This window comes from Podarcis cretensis (genome assembly GCF_951804945.1).
Source record: "Podarcis cretensis genome assembly, chromosome: 13".
In the NCBI taxonomy this organism is placed as follows: Eukaryota; Metazoa; Chordata; class Lepidosauria; order Squamata; family Lacertidae; genus Podarcis; species Podarcis cretensis.
The window spans coordinates 50130273-50157244 of NC_137182.1; the positions used below are offsets into that span (position 1 = coordinate 50130273).

The window sequence follows — 26972 nt, forward strand, 5'->3', positions numbered from 1 at the left end:
AGCAAAAGCCAAATACCAACCTTTTCTAAATAAATAAACCATATTAAAACATCCCCACTTGTGTAAAAAGGCCACAGATAGTTAAAAGTCAAAGGCCTGATTAAAAAGGAATGTTTTTGCCTAAAGATATGCAACAATGGCACCAGGCAAGCCTCCTTGGGGAGAGCATTCCTACAAGTATTAAAGGTACAGGAGTCCTGTTATGTATTGAGTCAAAGGATTTTATATCTGTATTATTATTGTCTGTATTTGCATTAGGGTAAAGTAACTGCCTTTTGGTTCCAGAGGGTACAGCTACTATTGGTTCATTTAAGCTGCTGTATTTGGATCCTCTGTCTTATTGGTTTCCTCCAAAAGGCAGGACTGTGATTGCCTGATATTGTTCCCTCCAAAATGTATCCTTTCTAGCTAGTTCCCTGTCCCTATAAATGTAGCTCTCCCCTCCTCAGGTCTCAGTCTTGTTGCTTTAATAAAGAAGTGTTACTAGAGAACTGTCTCCAGCATATTATGTCAAGAGAGCTGAAATCACAAACCCCACGTCACAACAAGTCCCATCTGCTCTTTTTGTACCCAGCCATCATGGCAGGATATAGTGTTAGCCTTGAGACCAGATGCCTTAGTTCTTCCTCTGGTACAGATCGATTACCCGAGAGACTTTGGGAGAATCACTAGCTCAGCCTCAGCTTACCCTGTTTGTAAAATAGGTATATTCTATTAATGTACCACCCAAACATTTTATAGCAAGCTTTTGTTTATTTTTCCATGTGGGGGTGTCTTATAGGCTCATGTGAACCACTATGAGATTCAGCTTGGTAAGGAATTCGTTACAAAACTGTACAGCACTGTGTACACTAGAAACTGCTTTTAAAAAGTTTGTATACATGTAGTAGCAGGTAGTGGGAGGAGTCCACCTTTCCCATTACCTTAAATTTGCCTTGTGAAACCAGCCTAAAACTCAGTTGTTCCAGTATTGTTGCCACCCATACAACTAGGTGATGGCCATGCCTAGCATCTGCTATTTGAACTGTCTCTGTCCATGGTAGCTTCTTTTGATTGATAGGTTTTGCAATCTATAGATTTCAGTTTGTGTTTATCTGTGGAGCTGAGATTCTATCTGAACCAGGAAAACATAGCCAGGGGACAGCCGTTAGCCCAGATCAATTAATGAGGAGTTTTACAAGTTTGTTAGGTGCCTTATGCATACCTAAGATTTGAAAATAAGAAGTTGCCTCTTAGACCACCTACCCCTGTGCTCTAGGTGGCAGCGTATCTCCATTCCAATGTTCCTGCCAGTGTTATTTCCCATCACTGGAACCTGATCTTTACCAGTGACCTATTGTCCCATTCTTTCAATGCATTCTCTTATGATCAGAATGGAGTTTCTGATTATTGCTTGTGACTGTAAATAGAGACGGATGGATTGTCATAGAAACCAAGATACAGGGTCATGGGTTACAGGGAGCCGAGTGAGTGTCGAGGAAAGTAATAGAGGGCTGCAGCAAGCATAATAAGACTGACCACTCTTACACTTTGCTTTTTTCAAGATCAAACAAAGACTGATAACAGGTGTCTGCCCAGCCAGAGAGGAAAAGGACCATCCATTCTTTTGTACTATCTAAAAAAAGCCACTAGAGGACAGTGATGTCTCAATAAATATCCAGTTTATGCTTTTGATACAGTAGTATGCATAAGGATGGTACTGTGGCCCTCTTTTGGGGGGCTGTTTTGTACCCCCAATGTCTGCACACCTGACAGCACCCTCTAAAATATGTTTCTCATAAGTCCATCCATGTACATAGGAACATGAGAAGAGCTTGCTGGATCAGGCCAATGGGCCATTTAGTCCAGCATCCTGTTCTCACAGCAGCTAGCCGGGTGCCCATGAGAAACCCACAAACAGGATCCAAGCAGAAGAGCCCTCCTCAGAAGCATTACGGACTCTAGCTGTGGAGGCAGAGCATAGCCATCATGGCTAGTAGAGCCAACATCAGCCTCCTCCATGAATTTGTCCAATCCTCTTTTATAGCCAGTATTAGTTGGTGGCCATCACTGCCTCCCGTGGGAGCCAGTGCCATAGTTTAATGACAGGTCAGTGGTAAGACTGACACATAGTTAATTTGAAACAAATTCTTTTAAAAACTTGAGCCAGGCAAGTCAACACGTACTTTTACTTAGAAAGAACAATGAAGAGTCTCGTGGCACCTTAACACACTTATGGCGGCATAAACTTTTGTGAACTAGAGTCCACTTCATCAGATGCATGAAGTGTTAATGACTCTTCGCTGTTTTGGCTGCAACATTCTAGCACAGCTAATCCTCTGGAAATTAATTAGTGTACATTTATGTGAATTAACATATGCAAATGTTTTTTAAAAAAACAACAACCAAAAAGCCTGGTGTTTTACTGTTGGTAAAAGCCAGAGATATTTTTTATCTCCTGTTGTAGGGGACTTGGAGTTTGACAATAGAGAGCCATTCCTGAAACCTAGCAAAGGGGAAGTTATCACAACAATGCAATAATAAAAACCAGGAGTGTTGTTTCTTAGCTCTTCTTCGCGTTCCTACACAAGATTTTAACTCTTCCTGCAAATGAGAGGGAGGAATAGGAACTCTGCAACTAGGAGGGGGTTTATGAAGGAATAAAATACACACCTGCCTAATGTTTTCACACATACAGGTGAGAACAGTCAACTTGGTATCACTAAATGTTTCTAATTTAAAAGCATTGCTATCAATGAAGAGTCAACTAAGAAGCACTCTAAGTGTTCTCTTAACTCTTGTGGTCCCAAAAGCAGTTTGACTAAGCAATGAGCAATCCCCATAATTTCAGAAAACGTCTCAGACATTATTATCATTTTTTTGCGCTACTGTTAACTCAATAGTATAACAGAGAGTAGTTTTGTAATGTGAAAGGTTCTCCAAAGTTTCTGATCCACCCAGTCCATAATGTAGTCAGTTTTTACGGAAATTCCTATTTTTTTTGAAGGTTGCTTTTATTGAAGGCTCAGAAAAGACTTAATTCCCTTTGCAACGTTGTACTCTTCATGTTCACACCGTCAACCTGTAGGGTATAGACCAAACAGCCACATCTTTGTGAAGGGCTCCTTTTCCCAGTGGTGTCCCTCTCTATCCTCCATTTCTTCTCTATCATGACCTAGAAGTAATAGCACCTTATGGAGCGAAGATGCGTCTCAGCCCACAAACGCAACCTGGCGCATGACAGGCAATTTGCTTCCCTCCTCCTCTTTGGGAAGATACTGAGTTCAGCTGGTGGTGATCCTGTATTCTCTCCTTGTCTTCCTTTTGGCTGCCATATTAAACACAATCAGCATTCTCAGGTCACTCATCCTTTTCCACTTTGATCTCAACGAATGAGCTGAGGTCAGGACAAAAGCCTTTGTGGCTGGGCGGCCTAGGCGGTGTGCCCGCCCTGGCTCCTTCCTCTTGAAAATGGGGGTTGAAGAGGTGCAAGGGCAGGAGCTGAGCTTCAGCGGAGGGCAGGCGGTCAGAGGGCGACCCATAAACCCGGTTAGCTTTGGTGCCATGCTTTGAGTTGGCATCAAGTCGGTAGCAAAGCTGAGTGAGAGGGGTAGCGCGGAATCGTGGGGGGCGTGCCACCCACACACCTGGCTCACTTAGGCTGTCTTCCTCATCTGACATGAGCTCCTCTGTCACACCTTGCCACAAACGCTGCTCTTCAGGGCCCAGCAGACGCGCCACCCCTGAACGATTTGCAAAAAGCTAATGGTAAGACAAAATGAAGCCTAATTAGTCATTCTAAGAATATCATCTTTGCCTACGCCTCTGCAATTACTCACCCCATCTGTCCTCACTGGTCTGTCTTTCCCAAATGTCTCTCCCTGCCCCCAAACTCCTCTATCATATACCTTCCCCCCATTTTGTCCTCCCCCTAGTGTTGGAGGACTCCAAAACTCAGCTCTACCCGGGCCTGCCATATTGCAGGCTCCCACCACCTTAAGAATTTGCTTGCTTGCTGCCCAGTGTCTTTTAAAAAGTGGAACCCGCTCTGTGGCATGTGTCTGAAAATCATAGCTTTCTGCTGCCCAGCATTTGACAAGCTAGCTTGGGAATCGTCTCTGCAGCAGAAATAGAACACATGCTCCAAGGCCTGCAGTTTATAATGCAAACACCTCTTGGCAGCTGTGGGTTGATGGGCTCATTTGCCCCACCACCCGAGTGTCTGCTCCCCTGGGTGAAGGAAAGTCTCTTCTGCTACAGGGAGGTCTCCGAAGAGAGTGAAGCTTTACTCTGAGGCAGGCTTCATTTTTCTTTCTTTTTAAAGGAAGACTAGCACTGCTTTGATAAATGATATTGGAAAACAAGTGGGATGCAGGCATAATGATCCAGTTCCCTGGTTTTGTCTTCTTCCTTTTTTTTCTGTTTTAGGCTGCTGTCTTAGAAGCCGACACTTGCAAATAAGCCATATTGAACTCAATGGGCCTTATGTCTGAGTAAATACACTTAGGAACGAACTGCTAGGTAGGAAGCTAATTAGAATGAATAGTAGTTTGTTTAACAACTTTGATCAAGTAATTTATTTTTGACTGAGAGAATCCTCTCACCCTGCTAACAGACCAATCCTGTGCGTATTTATTCAGAAGTCACACTTTTTCCAATGGGATTACCTTATGTATGTGCATGAGACTGCAGTCTTTAAAAAATAACATTTCAGTTGCAATCCTAACCTACCCAGGATTACGCCCTATTAGAGTCAAAAGGACTTCTAAGCAGACATAGGATAGCACTACTCATTAAGGATTTTACCAGTTAAATCACTTCTAAAACTTCCATAACATTTTGTAAACCGTCTCCGGTTACCTTTGGCAACTTTCCATAAAGCATAGGCATATTTAACTCAGATGTAAGTCTCACCGCAGCTCGTAGGGCTTATTCGCTAGAAGTGTACATAAGATGACAGCCTTAAGGAGTAAGCTCCATTGAACACAGTGCCATTTACTTCTTAGTTAGGATCAGGTTATAAAAAGGGGAATGAAATGGTGTTGTCTGAGGAAATGTCGTTACGGCTGGAATCCAAGAACAGTCAGAACTCAAATGTTATGTAAGTCACAGCTGAGAAGGAAACATGCACTTATTAACTAGGAAATCTGAGTTACTTAACACCTAAACTGCTTGATGAAACTGATGGAATGTCTTTGCAGCAGCTTGAACATATATTTACTTCAAGTAATTTCAACATCACATAGTTCACTGAAGATATAGAGCAGTTCCCACTACATGTAGCCTGTTCTAAGCTGCCTTATATAATCAGGGTTAGAAAGGACCCCAAAGATCTATGAGTGGGGAATCTCTGGCCCTCCAGAGGTTGTTAAACTACAACTTCCACCATCCATGGTCATAGGCCATGCTTGTTGGGGCTGATGGGAAGTTGTTGTTTAACAACATCTGGAGGGCTAAGTCAAATCCCCCTACCAATGCAGGAAATTCTCTGCTATAGCATCCCTGATAGCCATCTGCTTTCGGCATAAAAAACAAAGAGTCCAACTTCTGAGGCAGGTCTGTTCCACTGTTAAGCAACCCATCCCATTCAACAACCGGAGTGTGTTGAGCAGAGATGAAATGGGCCTAGAGACCAGCCCTGTAATGAAAATTCGGAAGGAGTTGTGGTATGTTTAGCCTGGAGCATAAGAAGCCATCTTTAAATATTTGAAGGTCTGTCATAGATGACAGAGCAAATTTCCAGGGAATAGGATATGAACCTACAGTTCAAATTACAAGGAAGAGAATTCCAGCTAAATATTAAGAACTTTCTTAGTGCACCAAACCTATTCCTTCACCTGTCATATACAGTGTTGCTTCTTTATGTTTCTAACCAGAATATAAATGCCATTTCCTACTCCGCTTCAGTGTGATTTTTGGAATTGATGGAGGAATGCATTTGGGCTTAAATAAGAAGAGGGGCAAAAAACTATTTTTGGTAGATAATGTAGCGTTGAGATAATACGGGAGAAATACTTCCTCAGAATAATGGATTGGTCCCTTACCCGGTAGCGTCTACTTCGTAGTTTCTTCTCCTCCTTCTCCTTGAGTCCTTTGAAGGGATTCAGAGAGTTGCGATACTCACGTCGTTTGGTTAGAAAGTAGGCCACACAAGCACCTAACAGAACAAAAAGTGGGCAAAGCAATTGCAGCCATGAAAAGCAGGAACCGGGGCACATTTGAGTGACCAGAGGATATTTATGTTTGCATGTCTGTGTATATGAACAGCCAGCATTTCAATGTCACCAGAAGGTAAAGACTTTTCTCTTTACCTGGGATATTTGGCTCCTAATTTGAAGGGTGGCTCCAACATAAGTCACTTTAGTCACTGTCTGAGAAAAGTGACTGACAAATATCACAACAACAGCAGCAGCAGTAAGTTCCAGAGTGAACGCCAAGAGAGATATTTATTTTCAGACCTGGAGTAAAATTTACCAGCAAAGTGTATAAGGATTACTCAACAGGTAAAAATGTTCTAGGTATGTTCTAACAATAAAATCCAGACATGAAACAAGTGAAGTGTTTTTATTCACCCTCATCTTACCTTTTAGTTCTTTGTCAGTGTAATTGTGGTGATTTGATACCAATTCATGCTTCAGTTTCTCCAGCAAGAATTTCACTACAGAGATATTCCATGAAGATTTAATGCTGGGGTGGGGGGAGAGAGGAAGAGAATGGAGAATCGTAAAGACTAGAACAAATCCATCTTCAAAACCCATATTTTTAGCAATGCCTTCAGCACAACCTCCAAGTCCTCATACCATAATCTAACTAACCGTAAGCACATTATTCTCCCATCTTTACCATGACTCTCTCCTTCTTCTCCTTCCTGTTGCCTCCCATGTGTTGCATTCTATATTACAAGCCCTTAAGGCAGAGACCTCTCCTCTTGTAGTTTATAAAGCACGTTGCAAACAGTTGGCCCTATATAAGCATTAATAACCTGAACGTTATTAAGGTGCCTTAATAAGGGATAATAATAATGAAGGCTGACTATTCAGGATGTTGAGATTAATTTCAGTGGGAACATGGGTTGCCAGATCAATAAAGGCGTTCTGTGCTTCTATTAGCTATGCAGAAAAGACCAGCTTGATCCATGCAACTTCCTTCTCCCATCACGACACAGTGAGAAGAGAAGCCACACTTGTTGGCTATCTTTCCTTTGCAGTTACTCTTCCTTATCTTATTTGCCAATCCCACCCAGAGCTCACCTCTCAGAGCCATCAAACCTCTTGTCATTGGTGATGTGGTTGTGGACATTATGGACCAGTTTCTGGGAGAGTAAACAGAAAGAGATAAGTGCCCCTCCACAGTAACTCTGCAAACCCCAAGCTATTAAAACAGAGCAGCACGCCCCAGAAAGTTAATTAAAATAAGCTTTGCAGTGTCTAAGCTGCTGGGCCCATGCCAAGTTCCTTGTGAGACACAAGCTCCAATATGTGGCAGCTATCTAAGGCAACTAACCGAGAGCACCAAGTCCCTCTTGCGCCTTGCATTCTTCTGTCCCATGCTTCGGTTTCTACAAGGAAGACTTGCAAAGCCCAAAGAGAAACGTGGCTCCCCGCGCATGTTGTCCTCCAAGGTGATGCTGTTGGGGGATACCTCTGGGCAGGAGAGAGAAGGATCATCCAGAGGCTGAGAGGAGGGGGAAGGTGGTGTGGCATAGACCCGCTGAATGGAGACATCTACTGCGGGTGATTCTTCTGCTCCCTGAGAACAAGAAAAAGACTTGTACAACTTAATATGATATCCTTCATTCCAAACTGCAGCTACTCTTCCTATTGCAGCTGCTATTCCAATTCTACAGCTCTGACTCAAAATTTGGGCCTTTAATTAATTTCTGCTCTACTATCCTTTAAAGTTCCTCCAGACCTTCTTTTGTGTGTTTTCACACACACACACAAAACTCATTGGCCTGCAAACACAAGTGCATAATGGCCAAAACACATAGCTGAATTTTAAAGCCTCTTTTTATCTTGCACTGACAAAAGTTCATAGTTGGCTCAAGTGGTACGGAAGGCTCAAAGGCACTTCTCATAGCCCCATATATATGAAAACATTCTAACACTAACCCATTAGAACGTCTGCCAATCACAACGTTGCCAATGCCCCTTAATCATCGCAAACAGCTCCAGCCTGGCTCCCGTACCAGCTTTGGTATCACATATACAAATACACATATACTTTTAGCTCTTGCCAGTGCCCCCCAACCCCAGGCCACAACAGCAGAGCAGAAATTGGCATGGCTCCCAGAATGCATCTCTCCTGAGCAGGTCATTGGCAGAGGAGGCGAGAGATGCCATCAAATATTCATGAGCCCATCTGTGTCTGACCGGAGGGACATGGGGACTGTGTGTATTTTGTGGGGTGGGAGGGACAAAGAAGCTCTTAATCTTCAGCCTACATACCCCGCCAAGCGCCCCAGGCCCCAGATGCACAGGCGAGAAACCCAAGTGTCCAGGTGGCCCTGCCGCCGCTCCCAGCTGCCGCAGCTCTTCAATGACCACCTGGACGCCAGTTCTGAAGCCTTCGGCCTCTTGTTCCTCCTCATTCTGCTCTTCATTGTCCTCTTGCCGCTCCTCAGGACCACTCAGGGGGCTGGCTTTGACGACAGGGGCCGTCCTTCGGCGCAGTGTCCCCATTTCTTCCTCCAGCCGCCTCAGGGCTTCATTATTGGCCTTGGCCAGGCTCAGCGCCACCTCAGCAAGGCCCACTGCCTTCTCTACACGTTGATAGATGACATGGAGCAGTTGCTCTGAAGACTGTACCGCTAGCCCACTGCCTGTAACTGTGATAGGGGTGCCTGATGAAGATGGTGGCGGTGGCGGCATAGTCGCCTGAGCCCCCGGCTCCTGCTTGCAGGTGCAGCAGCAGCATTTTGCCTCTTTGGTGTTGGGAGGGGAGAACAAAATTGTGGCACTGAATGACATGACGATGCAGGTTTATGAGGGATTCTTGGTGTTCCCCAGCTGGTTCTCTTGGAGGAGGCAAGGCGAGCTTCAAATCTGGACTTGAATGCTTTGCGGTAGAGGCATGCCCATGGCACTGCTCAGAAGGCTGGGTCTCAGCAAACAAGAGGAAAGATATTAAAGAAATATTTCTAAGAGTATGACTGGAGCAGACAGCCATGTTGTAGCACATCTGAACCTACCTGCTTCTGATCATCTAAATTGCTTAGATTTAGGCTCTAACCTCTGTATACAGATCTGCTGTAGCCAAACCCAACAGGCAAGGCCATTTCATATTTGCATTCAATCTAATATGTCTAAATCTGTGGTTCGGAAACTTGCCCCTCCCCAATCTCTTGATGCAGTTGTAATGCTTTTTGCTAGATGCTGTATTTTCTTTTTTCCCCTTTTTTTCCCTTTTCCTTCTCCTCCTGCGATGAGGCTACATTTTAATATTTTAATGTTCCATTATTTTAATGTTGTATTTTATTTTTGTTTTTAAGTTTGTAATCATTCATCTTGTTTTTATTATTGCTTGTAAGCCGCTCTGAGCCCGGCCTTGGCTGGGGAGGGCGGGGTATAAATAAAAAAATATTATTATTATTATTTTAAACTCCATTTTCCTTTGTTCTTTTATTTCTTATATTGTATCAGGCTGAATTACAATTTGGATTCCATAGAATTCAAATTATAATTCAATAAATTTGAGAAATAAAAGAAGCAATTAAAATACAATCAAAAATCATTATATTTAAGGCAGACATGCCACAGAACACCTGAATAAAAAAAAACTCAACAGACTATGAATCAGTTTGTGAGCCCCAATCTAGATTTATGCTCAGTGTGATTAACATTAGGAGGGATTCAGCACTATCTTCCAGCCACCCGACTTGTCCATTTGGATCTATATTAACCCACAGCTGACCCCTTGTAAATCTTATTGCTTTTACAGTCGATATCTATTGATTATTTTGGCAGTCAAAGTCCTGCAATGAACTCAAGAGCTGAACTAGCAGTTCGGGTTTTGGCTACCTCTTTTCAATTTCTTTGTAGAAGCACTGAGACCCTGCCAAAAGAAAAAAGTGGGGGGAAACCTCTGCTTTATTTTTGTAGTTCACACTGTGCAACGTTTGTTTTTCCTCAACAGTACAGTTTGCTTTTAACCAGCAGTGCATTCAGGTCTTGCAAAGCACTTGCAAACAGCCCTTGAAGAACCAATGTTTTTGATACAGATAGGTAGCCGTGTTGGTCTGCCATAGTCAAAACAAAATAAAAAAATTCCTTCCAGTAGCACCTTAAAGACCAACTAAGTCAGTTCTTGGTATGAGCTTTCGTGTGCATGCATCTGATCTGAAGAAGTGTGCATGCACACGAAAGCTCATACCAAGAACTAACTTAGTTGGTCTTTAAGGTGCTACTGGAAGGAATTTTTTTATTTTGTTTTGACAATGTTTTTGAATCTCCGTAACTGGAGACGGAGGAGGGGACCGAGTCTGAGGTGATAATGCGGAAAAGTAAAGCGGAGAGGGGAAACTATCCATCCCCATCCCTAGGAAGCTGTTCCGCTTTTCCAATTTCAACTGCTCGAAAGTGGTTTTAAAGTTCATGCAAGGCATCTCTTTGCATATTTAAAATTCGCAACCCCCAAGGCGAGAAACGTGCCCGGGGCTTCTCCTCGTTTGGTTCTGCGGCCCAACGGTTTGGAATCCTACACTCCCCAGCATTCCATCCCGCGTGTGCAGCGCCCGGGGTTGGGGGGGCGGGGGCCGCAGGAGAAGCAAGAGCGCCGCAGTCGTGTACGAACGGCACAGCCCTCCGTCCGCCCCGCCGCTCTCCGATTGGCTATTGCGGAAGAGCAGGAGGGAGCCGATTGGTTGCAGACGGTGGCGCCTAGGCCCGGGGATAGGAGCGAGGGGCGGGGGGAAGGAACATGGACGGGGGAGAAGGGGGCTCTCTAAGGAGGTCCGCGAGGCTGGGCCCTTTTCAAGGCCGCCTTCCCCACACTGGGTGGTCGAGGGCTTTCCTTTCCGTGGCCCCGCGAAAGGCGCCGGTCATATTCTACGTTTTAAAATCCAATATAAGGACATGTCAAATACCCAGTAATTACACACCAACGACAACAACGTATAAAATAAATGATTTCCAAAAAAAAAAAAAGTTGCCTTGACTGGGGTATCTTCCAAAATGGCTGACCAGGCCCAAGGTCATGTCAAGACTCGAGCCCCACTGGCACAAGTCCTGGCACAGGGGCACCAACCATGGCCTTGAATAAGAAACCCACCACATTTAAATCCTCATTTTCTAATAATATTGTTTCTCCCTCCATTTGTTGCTGGGTTTTATTGCCCCCCTGCCCACCCAGTTACTGTATTTTTCCCTATAAGTCCTCCCTCAGCTGGTATCCCTGACTAGCAAAGCTGTCTGTCCCCAATGGGCTTGTGTGTCACTCACAATTTTAAAAATTATGTGGCCAGTCTTTCCCTTCTTAATTTACCCTTGCTTTCAAAGTGAAGGTTAATTTATTACTTGGGGGAGGGGAAATATTGACAGGCCTCACAGCGCCTGCTTCCCAAGCACCTGACACAACCCTTCCACACAAAATACTATACAGATCCTCCAATTTATTAGCTGCCATGTTCCCACTGCAATGTCAGGGCTAGCACACCCCCCAGGGTCCTAAACACTTAGAGTACTCTTTTATTCCAGGGAAGACAGGCGAACTAATGCCAGTGTACTGGAAGAAGCAAAGATCAATAGTGTCGAAGCAATGATTCTTCAACATTAACTTCGTTGGACTGGTCTTGATGTTCGAGTGCCTGATTATCGTCTTCCAAAGCAACTACACTACTCTATTCCGAACTTAAAAATGGAAAGCGTAATGCTGGCGGTAAACAAAAGAGGTTTAAAGGCTCTTGAGGCAAATCTATAAAAATGTAGTATAAACACCGACAATTGGGAAACACTGGCCTGTGAGCACTCCAATTGGAGAACAGTCTTTACCAAAGGTGTCATGGGCTTTGAAGACACTCGAACTCAGGACGAAAGGGAGAAACATGCTGAGAGGAAGGCATGTTTGGCAAACCCTCACTGTGATCAACTCCCACCCAGAAACAAACCTATGTCCCCACTGTAAAAGGTGTGGATCCAGACTTGGCCTCCACTATGTTCATGGAAGGCAATCTTACTCGGTTACGAGTGATCGCCAAAGAAGAAGAAGAAAACCCTTTAATTCCAGGTTAATTTAAGTCCAAAATGATTCCGCAGCCAGTCACTAATGAAAAATTGGGCCAAAGGAAATTCACCGTTTCACTGCTTTACAGCAATCCTGACAGGGTGAACAAAAGAATTAATAATGCATGTTAGCATATTTGTCACCCCAAATGATATTGAATAAGCCCCCTGTGCCTTTTCTAATCACCCTCTTGTAGAAACAAAAGCATGATTAGATTGAGACGAGAGAAGGTATATTTGATTAAAAAATCCAACGCAGATGCATGCATTATTCCTCTGCAAGCCTGATCATGTAGACACACATCCTGTGTGCCTAATTAGTATACTTACAGCCTCACCTCTCCACTTATTTTCCTATCCGCTCTTCTTGAAACACCATTTACCTCTACAGCATCACAGCCAAATCACATTACTTTACACAGCGTTAAATAATCCAGACTAACTGCCTTGTTATTAATGACCACTACTAATTCCCATTAAAATTCTCACATCATCCACAATAAAATGAAGAAAGGTATTCCCCCCCACCCCCATTCTTTAAAGCCCCATAGCAGTTAAAGGGCTAGGAGGGGTAAACTAATCTTTGATCTATGATATCTGAGTGTTACCTATTTTCCTGTACACTTATCCATTCCTCAGCATTATATAGACTTCTTTCTCCCTCTCTTCGCTATATCCATGTACAAAAACCTCCAAAGCTACTCTGTTCCTGCATGTACATATATTTTCTGCCAAGCATATCCCTGCTCTCCTGCTTTCCCCCCTCCCACATTCTGCCACATACAAGCCTCTCTCTCCCTTGGCGTATATTTTCCCTGGCAAGGCCAAACAAGGGATTGGGGTGCCTCCATTTTCAATCCCTCCCCAGATCCTTTCCCCCCACCCCCAATTCCATCCCACACGTCCCTGGGAAAAGGATACTGGAAGGTCGTGCAGCTCTTTGTATTCGTGTGTGTGCAAAGGGGGAGGATGTGCACCCTGCTGCCAACCGCCACACCCCCGTGCTCCCCCCTTCTGCCCTGATTGGCCAATCTCCTGTACGCACACAAACACACACCAAAGCTGCACACGCATTCCTGAGCAGGGCCCCAGCAGGGGACACCTAGACTAGCTGGGCACTGCCAATTTCCCCCTTTCCTGGACATGTACAATCAGGCTGTTTTTTATTCCTCCAATTTACACTTCCCTTTGATCCTTGCCACCCTCTACTTCTGCATGCTATTTTGTTTCTCAAAGCCTTCCTCTCATGCTCCTGCTAGTCCCTCGTGTTTCTTCTTCTATATTTATTTCACTCCAAACTGTTTCTGTTATTGCTCTTCCCTTGGCTCCTGTGTACACACAGCCTTCATCTCATTGCCTTCCTCCTTCTGTTCATCCTTCTTGCCGGCTGTTCCCTTCAACCTTTGCAGCTGTACCCCCCCCCCCGACCCAATCCAGGAAACCCCTTGGCCCATGCCTTACTCATTTTGTTGTGTACTGTAACCCTAATTTTCTTCCTCTCCACCCACTAAACAAGCATGGGGGGGCAGCAGATTTGGAAAAGGAAAGGCCGTTTACCCAGGAAGGTTTCTTTTGTTTTCGACTCTCTACAAAACTACGCCTCCATCTTGGCTGCTTTGTTCATTCTATTCCTGCTGCCCTGCAGCTGGCAATAACCTTTTCTGTTCACATTAGGTTCTACGCACTGCACACACATCGCTCGCGTCAATTGGGTGGGAACCAGAAAATCCAACGGTGCATAAAAGTATTTGGGATGGCTATGCTTGGCGAGGGGGCCAGCATGGGTTAATATTGGCATGCACGTCTTCATCTAGGACTGTCAACATTCAACAAGCATAGATTTGGGGCGGGTGAGGGGGTGGGATCCCTACGAAGGGCAAGGGACCGGTTTGATCAAACGTGTGTGAAGATGCAAGTGAAGTAATGTGGGCTATCATGGGGGAAAGGAGCAATTATTTAACAATCGTTTGACTTCCTCCCTCCCTTGGTATCGGCAGACACGTATGCTTCAGTGCCTGTGGGAACAGCCAACCTTCTGCTTTCTTGCCTAGGAACAATGAATTTCAAGAGACATTTATCTCCCACCTCCTGTGCCCAATCACTAACGCCCACAGAGGCAGCCAGCATGTTTGCCCCTCCAAGGCATCCCTCCGTTGGCAGGAATCCAAAGCCAACAACACACCTCTGACGGGACTGGAGTAGCCAAGATTTCCCTTGCCCACTCTCATTTTCCAAGTGAAGACAAAAAACAGTTTGGACAGCAGAAGTTTAATTCTGAACAAGGAAAAAAACCCCAAATACTACATGAAACATGGGTTACAAGCATGAGACATCTTTCCAGACAGCGGCATCTGTGAGCCCCACCCTTCCTCCAGCCAGCAACCCTTAAAAGACCCCAAATCAGCACCCCAGCCTTCTCCCAAAGTCCATCATCTCAAGCGACTGTTTCTGTGGCTTTGTCATTATATAATTCATGCAGCTTGGACACGTCGTCGCTGGAGACACGGACCCAGCCATCCTGGCGTACGTGGTAGAGGTTGACTGTGCCCCCAGAGTAGGCATCGCGGTATGTAGCCTGGTAGATGGCGCGACGGGCCAGATCGCAGGCTTCTTCGACGGTGAGATCGTTAGAGTAGCCACGGTCCATCACTCCGTAGGCGTAGACAGAACCGGAGCCCACCGAGAAAACTTTGCCCGAGATGCGGTTCCCTTCACTGTCCACGTAATAAAGGCCTGAAAGGCAAGGCGGGGAAGTTTGTGTTACTGGGGCTTTTCACAAAATGATTACAATTATCGTATCAGCACCAAAGGTTGCCTTGCACACCTTTCTCCCCTCCAAAAATGATCTCAATTTCTATACCGTGTTTTTAAACAGGTTGATGGAAGGGAGCATTCAGCCCTCTTGAGCTTCTTCCATCCTTCTCAACCATCCCCAAGTTTCAACACCCAAGCGCTACAGTTCCTGATGCTGCTGCATGTGTCCCAACATGGGGCTATGCAACATCCAAAGGAAATGTGGCAACTGGAATGGTGGGGGGGGGTATGTTTATTGGGAGGAGCTATAGCTATGCATTTTGTTCCAAGCTCAAGAATAAACTTGGCCACAGCTCCAGGCATTTTCTGCCCAGTATTCCCTGCTCTAATCAGCCTTCCTGGACCGTTGACAAAACCCAAAAGGATTAATCCTTCAAGATCAGTTTCCTAGCCTGATGGAACAAGCTACACAGATACCTTCATGATGAAAACACTGGGGTTTCCCTTTCTATAAAAAGAGCTGCAACACACAGCTATGTGTCCTGTATCCTACACCAGAAATAGGGAACCTGTAGCCCTCCAAATGTTGCTGGTCTCCAACTCCCATCAGCTCCAGCAAGCATAGCCTATGGTCAGGGATGGTGGAAGTTGCAGTCCAACACCTGGAGGGGAAAGGTGGTCCTGGGAAGAATGTGTTTAGGTGGGGGACGAAATCCTTTGGGGAATGTTAAATGAAGAGGTATTTTAGGATATCCTGAAACTGTAGGCACTGATTTAGAAAGAAGTGGGGGGGGGGTTTGCACTGAGAGCACAGCCTTGGTGACAGAAAGGGTAGAATATGATGTAGAATATGGAACAAGATCCTCATGCCTAAGTCAGAGGAATAAAGGGATACAGAAAGGTTTATATCCTAGTCCTTTGCATACTTGGATGCAAAGTATCACAGATTTCAGAGGAACCAAAGACTGCAGCTTCTCTCAGCCCCAACCATATTTAGACATATTGGGTATTCCACATGGAAAGACAGGATGTAACAAATAAACATATGAGAAAGGGGTTTATCAAAGGGACTAGTCAGTGCAAACATTGAGGAAATTAAAAATGTGCAGAGCCCATGTAAATTCTTTGGATTTTTTCCTCAGGAGAGCAGCCAACCTGGCCCAATGGTCTGCTATACAAATATTAAAAGTAGACAAAACCATTTTAAATACGATCACCACACTGTGATTCTACGCTAGTGCAACCAAGTGCTTCCAGAGGAAGGCCTTCATGGGCAACAAGTACTGGGTACCAACCATCTGTGTGGAGATTGTGGGAATCTTCCTGCTTACAAACTTGGCCACAGCTTCTCCTGGTATGCCCCACGGAGAGCCTCAAGGTCCATAAATAACAACACCCTAGTGGTCCCGGGCCCTAAGGAAGTTAGACTGGCTTCGACCAGAGCCAGGGCCTTTTCAACTCTGGCTCCGGCCTGGTGGAACGCTCTGCCTCATGAGACCAGGGCCCTGCGGGATCTGATTTCTTTCTGCAGGGCCTGTAAGACAGAGTTGTTCCACCTGGCCTTTGGCTTGGAGCCAATTTGATTCCCTCCCTCCCTCTCTTTTCTTTTTTCTTTTTTTCTTTTCCTTCTCCTCCTGCGATGAGGCTACATTTTAATATTTTAATGTTCCATTATTTTAATGTTGTATTTTATTTTTGTTTTTAAGTTTGTAATCATTCATCTTGTTTTTATTATTGCTTGTAAGCCGCTCTGAGCCCGGCCTTGGCTGGGGAGGGCGGGGTATAAATAAAAAAATATTATTATTATTATTATTACAAATGCAAGCCCAGTACATACACCCTTCCCCTGGTATCCTCCAGAATTCTTGGACCACTGCTCCCATCAGTGCCAGACAGCACAGCTGTGGACTAAAATATCTGGAGGGAACCAGGTAGGGGAACATTTAGTAAAACCCATGCGCATGGGACAGCTAGCTGTACCAAAGCAACAATGGCTGTACCAAGCACACTCTACCTGGAGATACCACACCTCCCTAGTTAGCATATTCAACCTGGAGGCACAACCTTTGCTTCTAGACACATTTTTACACAGCCAGAGACTTTGAAAGAGTTTCTAGCAGCAGCCCTGCAGAAGCTAAATAGGTCAGGGTCTGATCTGTGCCTGAATGGGAGACCCCTTGTGAGCCCTACATGCATCATCTTAAGTTTCAAGATGGAAGAAAGCAGGATATAAAATAATATACTTAATTGGTAAACTATAATAACCTCACCACTAGCAAGTTGGTTGTAAAAGTGCAGCAGTGTTGGGGGGGGGGGGGAGTTGCAGCTACGACTACAAGTGAGACATTGGTCCCAACTGTCCTATATATTTGAAGCAGCATCATACTATTTTAAACAGTCATGGCTTCCCCCAAAGAATCCTGGGAAATGTAGTTTGTTAAGGGTGCTGAATGTTGTTAGGATGCTCCTATTCCCCTCACAGAGCTACAACTCTCAAGACTTCCCAGGGAAGAGGGATTGACTGTTCTGTGGACCCGGCTCTTGTGAGGGGAATATAAGCCTCATAACAACTCTCAGCTGTTCCCAGGATTCTTTGGGAGAAGCCATGACTGTTTAAAGTGGTATGATACTGCTTTCAATGAATGGTGCAAATAGGGCGATAATCAGTCACTTCTCCAATACAGTGGACACTCGGGTTGTGAACATGATCCGTGCGAGATACACGTTTGCAACCTGCAGCGTTCGCAACCCACAGCAGTGCGTCTGCACACACGCGCATTGCGATTCAGCACTTCTGCGCACGCGCGGCCGCCGAAACCCGGAAGTAACCCGTTCTGGTACTTCCAGGTTCCAGCGGGTGCGTAACCCAAAAAAACACAACCTGAAGCAGATGTAACCCGAGGTATGACTGTAATTTATCCAGGTATCTGCCAGATATTTTAATTCAGCTAGCAGGGCAGTATGTTTCCTATGTTACAGTACTGGCTCCACCTCCCTACAGAATTGAACACTTACCTATAAAGAGTATTAACGTGCTGTAGTTTCCCAAGGAAGTAGAAACAAACAAAAGTGAGCGAGAGAGAGCAGGAGCCAAAGTATCACTTGAGATGCACAGCAGAATTCAGAACCAGTACATGTTCTTTTCCCAGTGTCAAAATGCAATGTCAGAAAACCCAACCCAAAACTCGGACAGCATGTGAGGCAGGGGTACATCCTTAATTAGTCCTAAACCAATGCAAATGTAAAGGTTGGGGAGTCTCGGAAGGTAGTTTTAAGTGAAGAAAGCAGAAACAGGAAGACACTGGACCCCAAAAAGGTAATCTTAACCATCATTTATTTTTTTTATCCTGCCCTTTCTCCCAAAGGCGCACAGGGTGCCAGATAAAAAAATATATGTGCATTCAGGAACATCACACAATGGATTTATCACCGCCTGTATAGCACTTCCCACAGCAAATGCCAATGTAAATACAGACAAAGATTGTGGAGTCACCAGAACATAGGGGTGGGTACGGGCATGATCAAGGAAAATACAGTCATACCTCGGGCTGAAGTTGCTTCAGGCTGAGCGCTTTTGGGTTGCGCTCCGCGGCGACCCGGAAGTAAAGGAACGTGTTACTTCCAGGTTTCGCCGCTTGTGCATATGCTCAAAATGACGTCACGCACATGCGCAGAAGTGGCAAATCGCGACCCATGCACACACAGCTGCAGGTTGCATTCGCTTCAAGATGCGAACGGGGCTCTGGAACGGATCCCGTTCGCATCCTGAAGTACCACTGTAGCGCAAAGGCTAAATCTGGTTAGAATTTAGTAAGACAGGGGAGTGGAGAGGACATTTAAATCTTATGAAAGCCCCCCCCCCCCGGAAAATGTGGTGTCCTCACCTGGCCCTCGCTTGTCCCAGCCACAGATCATGGTACCCATGGAGAGCCCCATTCCCTTGTACTGATACACCATGTTGGCCAACAGCTTCGAGGCAGCAGCCACCGATATCTGTTCCTTGTTGCGGAGTTCATAGATGCGACACTGCCGTGCCAGCAGCCGCTCCCAGAAGCTGCAATCGGCTGCACCACCAGCCATGGTGCCCAGCAGGTAAGGGTTAATCTCAATGACCTTCTTGACCGTCTGAGAAGCAATGTAGACACCTGCTGTTGCCCGGGAATCCACAGCCACTATCACACCATGCTGAAACTGGAGGATCAAGGAATCAAGAGGTCAAGATCATGATGAACAAACCACAAAGGATACACACAACCAGAATGAATGGCAATCCAAAGTGTGCCCACCCTGTTTGAAGGCACCCCATTACATGGTCCAGGTGATAAGATACCATCCTGAGGCAACATTCACCTGCCAATCCAGTATGGGATTTGCCAAAGCAGCCTACCTCTGTCTCAACCTGAATCACCAGTCCAAAAGAACACCAGGGTTTGTGAGGCCAGTATCCCTCTCCCTCAGAAGTGCCCACAAGACATCAAAAGCCCATTAATTCTATTCCGAAAAACTCAGGTGATAATCTCAAAGTGACTTTTGAAGACAATGCCACCCTTTGCCCACCTTCTCAGGTCTTCCGTTTCCTGAAGCCTTTCCTTCAAGTGAATCCCTCTCTACAAAGTGTGCCTTCCACTTCCCAATTTTCTATGCCCCCAACTGAACCAACCTATTCTCCCAAATTACCCCAATATGGACTCCAGTATCCTTCGCACATATCTGAACATCCAGTTCAGGCCTCTTATTCGCCACTAACTACAGCCACCACCAGCCAGCTATCTTTCTTGTCATCCCTACTCCCAGGAAAGTCATTAACATTCCATACCACTTGTTCTGTATACCACCTTGTGACCCTCAGATGAAGGGCAGTATACAAATTTAATTAAACAAACAAACAATCATCATCATTATTAAATTTGTATACCACCCTTCATCCGCAGATCTCATGGTGACTTGCAATCATAAAAACACAGTATCAAAACACAAATTACATAATAAAAAGCCCAGAACAACAAGCACCCACCACCCTGTGAGGCTGAGAGATGGTGACTGGCCTAAGGTCACCCAGGGAGGCTTCATGGCTGAGTGGGGATTCGAACCCTGGTCTCCCGGGTCCTAGTCGGACACTGTAAAAGCTGCACTTCGCCTTCCACGTGCAAATAATAAAAACAGCCAAGAACAGCTTTGAGCAAACAAACAAGATAAAGGTTTCAAAACCTGGGTTTGTAATCCAATGCTGGTCGTACTCAAGAGAGGAGCCAACTCATTCGTCTCAATGAGTCTTCTCCAAGTAGGGCTCACCCCCCAAAGGCGACACATCCAACCCCCCACCACTCGCGCCCAAAGCGCCCCCTCTCAGCCCCCAAAGGGGCGTGTCCCCCCACTCCCCGCCGCCCACCTTGAAGGCCAGGGTGGTGGTGCCGTGCAGCAGCTCGATCTTGGCATCCCCCGCGGCGGTGCCTCGGTCCAGGCCGGGACAAGGGGCCGCCAGAAGCAGGGGCATCCCCGAGGCCTGGGCCTCCGCCCCATGGCCGCCCCCACCGCAGGTGCCCAGCGCGGGGAGTCGGAACTCGTTGCCGGCCCCGAAACCGAAGAACCCGGCCCTGTTCACGGGCAGCTGCGGCTCCAGCAGGCTGGCCAGCGCCATCTTGGATAAGGGCTAGTCACCGTGACTCAGGGCCTACAGCCTATATAGGCTCCGGGCGCCATGTTTGGTGTGGGCAGAGCTCTCGGGAGCCGCACGCCTATAAGCAAGCGGCGGGCGCCATCTTGGTTGCGGCCTCGTTCTTATTTCACGCCGCGCGTGAGAGGCTGGCTTCGCCATTTTTAGTGAGGGAGCAGCGCCGTTGCCTGAGGCTTGCTGGTACGAATAAAATGCCGGGCGCCATCTTAGGTGAGGGCAAGGCTAGACCTGAGAGACCGGCTGCCCCGGCGAAAGCAAATAGGTCAATGGAAGGGAAATGTGTTAGTCACCGTCTTCATTTCCTGAGAGGGATGTCGTTTGGGGATGGGAAAGGACGAGTGCTTTTATTCCTTTATATTCTGAGCAACTAGTGAAGTTAGGGATTGGACTAGATGACCCACAGGGACCCTTCCAACTCTACAATTCTAGGATTCTAGGACAAAGGAAACGAGTTTTTCTTGTACAATGCAAGATGTGCAAAGTGCTAGTTTCGTTTCCTATGGAACTCACCGCCACATGGTGGCCTGGAGGCCAACAACAAATACTGGGCTAAAACAAGTAAACAAGATAGCCCCTCAAGTACCCTGAAGTGTCTGATCTTTGCAAGTGTGAAAAATAGGGGTTAAACACTCATGTTCAATTGTGCCACTCTTCTTCTGAACTACTATTATTATTAAATTTATTTTCAGCTTTTCACCATCTAGGTCCCAAAGCAGCTTATAACAATAAAATGACAAAAACAAACAGAATGTAAAGCATAAATTTAACTTCACAAATTTTAAATAATAAAAATAAAAAATAAACCTAGAGCATCAGAAAATGTAAAACTTCAAAGACGCAGTCATGTTGCAAAGGCCTCCTGAAATAAAACAATTTTAACCAGGCACCTGAAACTCAGCAGGGATGGTGACAGACTAACATCTAGTGCAGGAATAGCTTACATGGTGCCCTCTGCAGTGCAACTTCGATCAACCCCAGCCAGCATGGTCAGTGTGTCTAAAGGTCCTGGGCTGCCCAGTCGACAAGCCCCCCCCCCCCCCAGCCTCACTGATGCAGTCATTGAAGTTATTATACACTAATTAGCTTTATAAAGGTAAAGGTACCCCTGCCCGTACGGGCCAGTCTTGACAGACTCTGGGGTTGTGCGCCCATCTCACTTAAGAGGCCAGGGGCCAGCGCTGTCCGGAGACACTTCCGGGTCACGTGGCCAGCGTGACATCGCTGCTCTGGCGAGCCAGAGCCGCACACGGAAACGCCGTTTACCTTCCCGCTGGTAAGCGGTCCCTATTTATCTATTTGCACCCGGAGGTGCTTTCGAACTGCTAGGTTGGCAGGCGCTGGGACCGAGCAGCGGGAGCGCACCCCGCCGCAGGGATTCGAACCGCCGACCTTTCGATCGGCAAGTCCTAGGCGCTGAGGCTTTAACCCACAGCGCCACCTGCGTCCCTAATTAGCTTTATACACTAATTCAATATCTTTGATAGGAAGCCGGTACAAGTCTTTTAACACTGGTGTCCTATGTTGACGATAGGCAGTTCCCATCACCATACAGAACCACAGCACCCTGCACTGGCAGAAGCTTTGACTGGAATGATCAGGAAGCAGCCAGTATCCCCACATCTTGGGTATCAGCCTCTTCACCTTCTCCCTGGCACCATCGGGGTGGGGTGGGGTGAAAGCCTCTGAGATGGAGCGTATGCATTTACACACGGGCTTCCTAGAGATGGCACTGCTCTCCAGCGAGCCTGAACGCCGTGCCATTTCACAGCACTTGAAGGATGCTGATGAAAGGAGACAGGATTCCCTTCTACCATCCCTCGTCCCCCAGCAGCTGCCTAAGCCAGTGGGGCAGCTGGCTCAGCCTTTTTGCTTCAGGTGGTGGAAAGGGAAAACTCTAAGCCTGTATCCATGGTCCCTGGCAGCTGCCTGTTAAAGCCCAGAGGAATGCAAGAAGAGCCAGCTGGACTGGGCCAAAGGCCCACCTAGTTCAGCACCCTCTTCTCACAGTGGCCAACCAGATACCCAAATGGGAAACCCGCAAGTGGGACCTGCGTACAACAGCTCTCTCTGCTCCTGTGGTTTCCAGCAGCTGGTATTCAGGAGCAGCCAAGGAGGCAGAGCATAGCCATGAGGGCTAGTAACCATCGATGACCCTCTCCCCCAGGAATTCGTCTAATCCTCTTTTAAAGCCATGTTGGTGGTCATCACTGATTCCAGTGGCAGCAGGTCCCATAGTTCAACTCTGCATTACATGGAGAAGTTCTTCCTTTTACTGCACGGTCCGGGGGAAAACAATGCTGTCCAGGGTTGTAAAGACTGTGGAGAGAATAATTGGGTGCACTCTTCCCACCTTGGATCAAATCTATGCTTCCAGGTACCATAAGAAAGCTGCAGAGATAGCGCACCCCAGAAATGATTTCTTTCAGCTTCTGCCTTCTGGAAGAAGGTGCAGGGTTATAAAGACTAGGACTAGCCGCCTGAGAAACAGTTTCTACCCAAATGTGATTTTGGTTTTAAACGCATTGTAAGGAGTCTGTATGGGAGTATCAGAGTTTTTAGGGGGCTAACCAGGTTGGGATAGCTGGGATAGCAGGCTTGTTGGGTTCTGAATGTCTTATGTACATTTTTCAATTTCATTGTTTTGTAAGGGACAATGACAATAAAGATTATCGTATCGTATCGATTATCGTACCTATCCTGAACCTTCCAACATTCAGCTTCATTGAATATCCATGAGTCCTAGAGTTACGACAGAGGGATAAAAACTGTTCTCTGTCCACTTTCTCCATAGCAGACATAATTTTATAAACTTAACTGTGACTTGAATTTACCACACACACACACACACCGTGCCAAGTTCGGAATGCATTCACACTTACCTTTTCTGCTGCAGTTGAGTTCTCCGGATTGTACTCCTCTGATAGTTCCAGTGATAAATGCTCTGCCTCCCATTAATGCAGCGTAAGCACTAAACATCTTCTGAAAAGGAACTTCTGCTTCCCATTAACATGGGTGCCTCTCGTCCTGCTCTTTTCTGCTGGAAATGCCTGTTTGCTTTGTACACCTTTAACGGCACTGAAGCCAACTGTTTTGGTCTTGGAGGACAGAGGACATCCTCCAAAAAAAGCCAAACCGCCTGCACCCCCTCTTTCAGCACTAGTTTCTCTAAGACATTTTGCATGCAGAGGGCCTCTGATTCAGTCCCCAATGGCGTCTCCAGTGCAGGCAATACTGAGTTAGGCAGACCAACTGTCTGAATAAGCATAAGGCAGCATCCTGCAGCTGCTACCCATATCAGGATCATCCACAGGTCATGACTATCACTGAGCTAAGTGTGACCCACCCTCCTGCCCCCGGCAAAGGTCAAGGCATTTCTGGAGAGAAAGCGGAGTGGAGCCATTGGTGCAAAGCCTGGTGACAGAGTGTACAGGATTGCCCCATCACCATGTAACTGGATCACAACCAGGATTGCCCTTTGAGGGTCTTCTTCACACACCCCTCCCATTCCCTCCTGGCTCCCACATTCCCCCACTCACTTCCCCCAGCCCCCCAAGCGCTAGATGGATGCTGCTGGGGGACTCGGCATCACATTTCGGTGGAGCACGCGGAAAGACGCATTTGAGGGTGACAGATGCTGACAGGGCAGCATCTCTTTTAGGTCAGGGCGGGAGAGAAAGGAGAGGTAACCCTCTCCGTGCTGGGGACCAGTTTGGCTCAGGGTCCCACTTTTGCTAGGCCAAGGTGTCTGGGCTGCACAATGGGCTACCTAATCGAAGCTGAGCGGGTCGATGCCTGTTTTGCGCTGATGGGCCATCCTTGCCAATAACTGGTGGAGACGAGAAAACAACGCAATATTTATTATGAGCTAAATTGCAAGCAGCAAAAGCATATTTGATGTGTCTGGTTGTATAATTCCAGCTGCCAGTTTGCTCTCTCAGAGACTGTCCTAAAGCAGCTTCCCAGGAGCCAAACACAAAAGCAGATTGCAGCCTCTGCCAAGAAAGAACCCCATCGCTTCTGCCTTTGACGTGGCACTGGGGACGCGGCAAGGGTGAAACGTGCTTTATTGGCCTGACTGGGCTTCCACTCGGCCCCCGACCCAAACGCTTGGGGGAACAACAATACTTTCACTTGATTGTGATGGCTCTGGGTGTAGTGAGGTTTGTTGCGGTGGTTGCTTTACAAAAAGAGGGACCTCGATGCCAAAGTATATGGAAAGTTCTCCTTGTGAAGAAAGGAGATGGTCCCAGGCTAAAGTCCCCACATCTCCAGGTAGGCCTGAGAGAAACTCCATGCCTGAAACCCAGTGTGTGATGGGCGAGTGTGTCAGACTAGGCCCTGGGAGACCAGAATCCAACGCCCTGTTTGACCATGAAGCCATTGCTGCATTGCCTAACTACCTCCCAAGGCTGGCTCAGTAAATGTTGCCGCTTGAGGCAGAACAGAAAATGGTACACACAAACACACCACCTGAAGCAACTGGAAATGGCCTGGGGAAGCTCTGGCATGCTGAGGGTGATGGGAGGGAAGGGAGGCTAAAGAGGAGCAGGTGGTGGCCCTGCCTTTTGCAGGAGGGGGAGAACAGCACACTCCTTGGGGGGCTGGATTTGCCACCCCTCTCGGCTGTCCCCACCTGAGGCGACTGCCTCACCCTGGCAAACGGGTCGTTTGCAGGGATTGAATGTGGAGGGAGGGGGAGGGACCACGCACACCAGAAGCTCCTTGGAGAAGATGGGTTGTCAATGCAAGAAATAAGAGTACAGTGGTACCTCGGGTTAAGTTCTTAATTCTTTCCGAAGGTCTGTTCTTAACTAGAAACTGTTCTTAACCTGAAGCACCACTTTAGCTAATGGGGCCTCCTGCTGTCGCTGCGACGCCGGAGCACGATTTCTGTTCTCATCCTGAAGCAAAGTTCTTAACCCGAGGTAATATTTCTGGGTTAGCGGAGTCTGTAACCTGAAGCGTATGTAACCTGAAGTGTATGTAACCTGAGGTACAACTGTAAATAAAATACGCCCAGTCAGCATAGGCTTATCCTGGGCTAGATGGACAAATACTCTGACTCAAGTCTAGGGCAGAAGGAACAACCCTGGGACAGAGGAGGTCACTCACTAACTTATGTTATCTAGGCTCTAGTAACCTCTAGGTTATATCACTGTATGCATTACACATAGGGCTGCCTCTGAAGATGGTTCAAAAACTTCACCTGGTGTAAAATTCAGCTGCCAGGTTGCTCACCAGGGCAAGATGTTTTGAGCGTATACAGTGGTACCTCGGGTTACAGACGCTTCAGGTTACAGACTCCGCTAACCCAGAAATAGTACCTCGGGTTAAGAACTTTGCTTCAGGATGAGAATAGCACAGCAGTAGCACGGCAGCAGCAGGAGGCCCCATTAGCTAAAGTGATACCTCAGGTTAAGAAGAGTTTCAGGTTAAGAACGGACCTCCAGAACGAATTAAGTTCTTAACCCGAGGTACCACTGTAATGCCAATCCTGGCCCAACTACACTGGCTGCCAATTAGTTTCCACGCCCAATTCAAAGTGTTGGTTTTGACCGACAAAATCTTAAATGGCTCAGGACCTCAATACCTCAAGGACCATCTCTCTCCATATGAACTTACCTGGGATCTGAGATCACCATCTGAGGCCCTTAGTCATGTGCATTCTCCACGAGGTCCAGAGGGAGGCAACACGTGAATGGGCCTTTTCTGTGGTGGCTCCCAATTTGTGGAATGCTCTTCCCAGGGAGGCTTACCTGGCACCTTCATTATACACCTGTATGTGACAGGCAAAAATGTTCCTCTTCAACCAGGCCTTGGGCCACAAAGAACCAGGCCTTCTTTGTGGAAGGTAGGGTTATGGGTTTGTTCTTGCTCTTGTTACGTATTTTTGCATTTTCATTTTGTATGTTCATGCTGTGAACTGCCCCAAGATCTTCGGTGGAAGGGCAGTATATAAATTTAACAAATAAATGAAGAAGACGCGCCACGGGGCGTGAATGAGACCCAGCTTTTCTTGCTGCATCATTCACCGCTCACTGTTTCAACCCCATTATGAAGCACTCGCACACCCGCTTCTTAGGCTGCAGTCCTAGACACAGGCTTGGGAGCCTGCCAAACTGAATACAATAGAACCCACTGCTCATAAACGAAGGATGCTTCTCCCACCTGCCTTTAGACTAAAATAAAAAAGGAAATTAGTCAGTGTCAAAAAACAGGTCAGAGCCTGTCACCTAGCAGAAGCTTCCCGTAGCTTTTCGTCACCCTCCTTTCCCCACCGTTAAACATGCAGCTTTACCTGACCATCTCACCTTGTCTCCAGCCCCGCCCCAATCCTCTGTCTGATC

General features: G+C 46.6%; 2 protein-coding genes across 2 annotated transcripts; both read right to left on the bottom strand.

The window, feature by feature from the left end:
* Window positions 1-2149: 2149 nt before the first annotated feature.
* LOC307200242 (uncharacterized protein C14orf93) lies at window positions 2150-14024 on the bottom strand. The gene is made up of 7 exons (XM_079948662.1): window positions 13119-14024; window positions 8427-9081; window positions 7483-7728; window positions 7230-7291; window positions 6563-6666; window positions 6024-6136; window positions 2150-3741 (listed from the first exon to the last, which is right to left on the bottom strand). Exons 2-7 carry the CDS (start codon window positions 8946-8948, stop codon window positions 3340-3342), a joined length of 1449 nt encoding a protein of 482 aa, XP_079804788.1. The 5' UTR covers window positions 8949-9081; window positions 13119-14024; the 3' UTR covers window positions 2150-3339.
* Window positions 14025-14449: 425 nt separating this feature from the next.
* PSMB5 (proteasome 20S subunit beta 5) lies at window positions 14450-20619 on the bottom strand. Its single transcript, XM_079948663.1, has 3 exons — window positions 20341-20619; window positions 18836-19142; window positions 14450-14930 (listed from the first exon to the last, which is right to left on the bottom strand). Exons 1-3 carry the CDS (start codon window positions 20587-20589, stop codon window positions 14632-14634), a joined length of 855 nt encoding a protein of 284 aa, XP_079804789.1. The 5' UTR covers window positions 20590-20619; the 3' UTR covers window positions 14450-14631.
* Between the last annotated feature and the right edge of the window lie 6353 nt (window positions 20620-26972).

What these genes read in the sequence shown, in the direction of transcription:
- LOC307200242 (XM_079948662.1), bottom strand. Translation starts at nt 8,948, where the DNA reads ATGTCATTCAGTGCCACAATTTTGTTCTCCCCTCCCAACACCAAAGAG. An exon ending in GGCCTGGGGCGCTTGGCGGG is followed by an intron (nt 7,729 to 8,426) that starts GTATGTAGGCTG and finishes TCTTGTTCTCAG; the next exon opens with GGAGCAGAAGAATCACCCGC. An exon ending in CACTGACAAAGAACTAAAAG is followed by an intron (nt 6,137 to 6,562) that starts GTAAGATGAGGG and finishes TTGTTCTGTTAG; the next exon opens with GTGCTTGTGTGGCCTACTTT.
- PSMB5 (XM_079948663.1), bottom strand. Translation starts at nt 20,589, where the DNA reads ATGGCGCTGGCCAGCCTGCTGGAGCCGCAGCTGCCCGTGAACAGGGCC. An exon ending in CCACCACCCTGGCCTTCAAG is followed by an intron (nt 19,143 to 20,340) that starts GTGGGCGGCGGG and finishes TTGATCCTCCAG; the next exon opens with TTTCAGCATGGTGTGATAGT. An exon ending in CTGGGACAAGCGAGGGCCAG is followed by an intron (nt 14,931 to 18,835) that starts GTGAGGACACCA and finishes CTTGCCTTTCAG; the next exon opens with GCCTTTATTACGTGGACAGT.